The sequence below is a fragment of the Nicotiana attenuata genome, chromosome 7 (assembly GCF_001879085.1).
Source record: "Nicotiana attenuata strain UT chromosome 7, NIATTr2, whole genome shotgun sequence".
NCBI lineage: Eukaryota > Viridiplantae > Streptophyta > Magnoliopsida > Solanales > Solanaceae > Nicotiana > Nicotiana attenuata.
In genome coordinates, this window is record NC_031995.1 from 58,837,733 (window position 1) to 58,842,781 (window position 5,049).

The 5,049-nt window shown below is 34.6% G+C and overlaps 1 protein-coding gene across 1 annotated transcript in view; it reads left to right on the forward strand.

Moving 5' to 3' along the window:
- The window catches only part of LOC109229161 (diacylglycerol kinase 5-like), a 10,007-nt gene continuing 5,390 nt past the window's right edge, over window positions 433–5,049 (forward strand). Inside the window, exons 1-7 of the mRNA XM_019394506.1 lie at window positions 433–892; window positions 1,318–1,545; window positions 1,707–1,829; window positions 1,945–2,073; window positions 2,398–2,483; window positions 3,321–3,444; window positions 4,496–4,544. Coding sequence (XP_019250051.1) covers window positions 1,327–1,545; window positions 1,707–1,829; window positions 1,945–2,073; window positions 2,398–2,483; window positions 3,321–3,444; window positions 4,496–4,544 — 730 coding nt within the window. The 5' untranslated portion in view covers window positions 433–892; window positions 1,318–1,326. The remainder of the gene's footprint in view (window positions 893–1,317; window positions 1,546–1,706; window positions 1,830–1,944; window positions 2,074–2,397; window positions 2,484–3,320; window positions 3,445–4,495; window positions 4,545–5,049) is intronic.

Consider the following 5,049-nt stretch of genomic DNA (forward strand, 5'->3'; position numbering starts at 1 on the left):
TATACGAAGAGTTTTGTTTTAAAAAGAAGTATTTTAGGGATAGAATAGTAAATATTTTGGTCAAACTTAAAGTGCTTATAAGCTGAAGTTTGATAAGTTGGGAGAGACCAACTTATGACTTTTGGCTTATTTTTGGCTTATAAGTACTTAACTTATAAGCACTTTTAATTTTACCAAACGCGCAGATTACCTAAAAAATGCTTATAAGCCAATTTGACCAGCTTATAAACTTGGCCAAACACCCTCTAAAGTATTTTTGTATCCAATAGTGAATAGACGCTAGTAATTTATTTTAAATATCACAATCGTTAGAAGAAACAAAAGAGTAGGTAAAAGCATTATTAGGTGCGAGATAACGTGGATAGCGGATTTCCGAGTTGAGTCTCAAAAACCCTTTAAGATTCTCATTAGTCACAAAGTCGCAATTGGCTTGGCGCCTTCCAAACAAGAAAAACCTTAAACAGAGCAAAAAGTGAACAATAGCTATTATCAGGAACAAACAGGGCAGTAGAAAATAACAAAATGCAGCCAACTAACCAACCAACCTGCAAAAAAAAGAAAAGCGGCCTTCCAATTTCCTCACCCTACAGAACGGCATGTAGACTCTTTAAAGTCAATTATTAATCAAATTCATTCCTTAACTTCCTCCACTAGGGCTGCTGATTATCAGTATATTTCTGTCCATGTGACCGTAGAAAGTTCAACGAATTCGTTAATTAATTCACTCGCACACGGCGCCATCACGCGTTTTCGCTCTCCCCCTTCCTCTACTTTATAAATACACCTCTATAGATCCGAATTTCGAAAAATCCTTTACTGTTGACGTAAGTTTGTTTCTGATTCTGCCGAATATTTGCATACGCAGGACAATCCAAATACTTTTCTTTCACTGGTAAATCTTCTTTTTCTTTTTTCTGTGTATTCTCATTCGAATTCCATTGCTTCGCCTTCTTCTTGTATAGTTTAATTTAATCGAATTGAACGAGGTCAAGCTCTTTGCCTTGTTGATCGTCGTTTCCTAACTGAATTATGTGTAGAAATGTACGAATTTCGCTTTATACCTGTCAAACTGAATGTCAACGTCGACGACTGGTTATTTTTTGAATTGTAAATGTATGAACAAATTTGACTAATCGATATGAGGATTCACCAGTGTTTTCTGCACGATACATATTTGTCGAAAATCCTCTTACGGCCTTTGAACAAAGTAATTTTCATCATACATGTGTTTGTCTGATTGTTATTTATTTATTTTTTTTATTTTTTTGTATTTTGCTTATTTTTTGAGTATTTTATTTGTTAATAATGCCGCTGCAGGTAGAGTTAATGGCTAATTCTGAGTCCGAGCTCAATGACAACATACATAGAGACTTCTATATTCCTACCTACATACTTGCACCGGATGCTCCGAATAAGAGTAGGCATATAGCTTTACCTGATAATGTACCTACATGCCCTGTGCTAGTGTTTATTAATTCTAAAAGCGGAGGTCAACTTGGAGGAGAACTTCTTCGTACATTTCGCCATCTTCTTAACAAGTATCAGGTACTTAAGCTCTTTCCTTTGATTCGCATATGCAAAAGAAATAACTGCAAAATATTTTTAGTTTGTCAATTTATGTTTTATATCAGATAGACGTGTTTGGAACTGAGGTTTAGTTGATTTATTACTTGATTGAAGTCCGGACATCTTTGTTTACATTTCAGGTTTTTGATTTGGGAGAAGAAGCTCCTGATAGTGTTTTACGTAGTGTGTACTTGAATATAGAAAAGCTGAAGAGTGGTGGTGATCAATTTGCTGCCAAAACTGAAGAGAGAATGAGAATAATTGTGAGTTGAATTCTTTCAGTTGGTTCATGATTCAACAGGTTTTTCTCGTAACTTCACCAAACGGCCAGATGATTATTTTCCAGCACAAAGTACTGACATTGGATTTTATATTTAGGTTGCAGGTGGAGATGGCACAGCTGGCTGGCTTCTCGGAGTTGTATCTGATCTCAAACTATCTCAGCCTCCACCAATTGCTACAGTGCCTTTGGGAACTGGAAATAACCTTCCATTTGCTTTTGGCTGGGTATGGATCTGTGGCGGAAACTGTTGACTCACTAGATATTTGATGGATATATTTTCCTGTAAATTGTAGCAGTCAATATAGTGGCGCAAAAGCTCTCAATTTGCTTGCCTGGTGTCTCACTATGCAATTTGTTTCCTAGTATTGCTTATACTATGTTTTGATTATCTATAAACAACCTGAAATCCTTGCATAAAAAAGATTTGCTCACAAACATGTTCATTTAGTAGCTATAGCAAAAGTCTTTTATCTTCTATGAGATACATTAGTGTGCCTTTAGTGTTGAGAAAGATACTTTATGTGATGTGCAGTTTTGGTGATTGACAGGGAAAGAAGAATCCAGGAACCGACCTTAACTCCGTCATCTCATTTTTGAAGCAAGTAATGAATGCAAAAGAAATGAAGATGGACAGGTAATATTGTTAGTGTTCATATGCGATATTGTGGCCTGTCTGTGATATTCTCAATTGAATGTTGATCCCTTGATGATCAAGTATTATTTCTTTGTTCAAACTTCTTGGCAGTGTCACAAGCTGAATGTATCGTCTCTCTTAAAGTGTATATCTTCGTTTTTCACAATATAGACAATGGGAGCTTGTAATGTATAGATAATTCAAATGCAGACATTAGTGTCACTATATGTTGTTATCTTTTTCTTGAATCAAAAGTAAAGAAAAATGTCAACAAATGCGAAAGTGGGCCGGATTAACCTAATCATTTTTTGTAATAGCATGTGGGTCTTCCTTAAAGATCTTTCATTTCAAGGAAATTGGAAAAGAAATTCAGGTCTCTAGCTAAGTCAAGGAATATAATAGTTTGGTTGGTGAAGTTGTGAAAGCTCTAAGTTCAAGCTTCCATTTTTTATTGGAGTGAAGAAAAGAGTTCCAAAGCGTGCAAATACATTTAATTTTTTTTGCTTAGCATCCAATATTGGTAAAGGGAACACATTTTCACAAATACTGTTTCTTGTGATAATTGACCTACTTACTTTAACATGAACATAAATTTTTTGTGTAAATTAGTACAAGGACTTCTTGTTTATTGTACACAACCATAATAACCTCTTCCAAAACTATAGGAAGTTCTAGCTTTTGGAAACTTCTATTATGGTTCTATCCGATCCTCTTATTATGGTATACGTATTCCGATTGCACAGACTTCTACTATTATAATGTAACTTAATAGTATAATTGGTGCATCATGACTGCTTATTCTCAACCAACTGGTGTTAAGAAAATTGCTTTATGCAGTTGGCACATTCTTATGAGGATGAGAGCACCAAAAGGTGGTTCTTGTGATCCTATTGCACCGCTTGAATTGCCTCATTCTTTGCATGCATTTCACCGGGTTTCTCCATCTGATGAACTGAATGTGGTAAGACATCCTTATCTATTAAAAGAAATTTGTCTTCTCTAAGATGAACACACACTTTCATTTAGACTAGCTCCATCTCTTATATCTGCGTAAGTTCCTCGCCACTTGTGTTCTTTTTTTTTTTTTTTTTTGTGCTATATTCTTTGCTGATAGTATATTAAACCTGGTTCTGCTTGTGTAAAGTCCTGCTCCATGATAGCTTTAGGTGTCATTTTTAAGTGTTTTGTTGATTGAAATTGGTCATTACATCTTATATAGGAGTTAAGTAACATGAAAAGGATTCTAAATAAGTAAAACGTAATAATTTCAAATAATTTATTCATTATGTTTATGATACTCTCGACTTTCAACAATAACATGATTTTAAAGAATATTCTACAGCATGAGTTTACTTGCTTTGGAACAAAAAGAAATTACTAAAAAATCACCATAACTGTAAAAAGTTGTTAGGATAGTGTCGCAGAAATAGTGAAACAATCATTTTTGATCACTTTACACATATATAAAGGTATGAGTCTTCAAATTGGAAAAACTGATATGGTTGAATAGAGATATCATCATTGTGGAGTACATATTCTCTGACATTTTTTGGACATTATTCATTGCATTTAGTTTTTCAAGCATAATCTTCCTAGAGAAGAGAATTTGAGAATTTACCATGCTGATCTGAATGCTATTTAAAAGACTAAACATATGTAAAAGAATCAGTATCTTTTACATGTATCATCTCTGCATTCATTAAATTTATTACTTTACCATGGAGTTTCCTTGTGTGTTTTCTTGTAGTTGGATAAAATGAAGTCCAGGGTGGGGCATGTTCTGATAAGATTTCTGTTTTGGCGTTTTCCGTTTTCAAGTGCATTCACATTGATTAAGAACAAAAAGTGAACATGTGTATATGTAATCAGTATGCACGCATACATCTCTATCAACATGAATGCGTAATGTCTGGCTTGGGCAAATCACAAATTTCTTAGCTTGGTCTGTTTCAAAGTGTTACCCTGTCGGATGAAGAGGATAACTGCTTTCTCTTTTTAACCTAATAATACAGGAAGGTTTCCATACATTCCGTGGAGGTTTCTGGAATTACTTCAGCATGGGTAAGTGCATATTCTTCTGATTAGGAATTAAATTCTATTGAGTCATTTAACATCTTCACTTTTTTAAGCCCAGTACAACAATACCGCATAGAATAAGGTAGGATGGGATAACTAATACCTTTATGAAATGATGGAGCAACTGTATATCAAATAGAAAACTAATTTAAACACCCACGGCAATGAGTTGAGTAGTTCAAGATTTTTAATAAACCCTCTGAATAATCTTGTATACCTAATGTTTATATCTCTAACCCCCGCCTACACGTGTTATTCGATTCTGGAGTTCACAAGTGAGTATCCTAATACTGAGATGTGATGAATGTACGATCATACAAAATTAGACAAAGTTAGACATGATCACATCAACCAGAGGATGGAAACAGCTTATATGGAAGATAAAATGGAAGAATGTTCGGTGAGATAGTTTAACCATGTCCTACATACATCGTAGATGCTCCAGTCCATAGATGCAATACTATGGTATTTAAGGCGTTAAGGGGGGGGG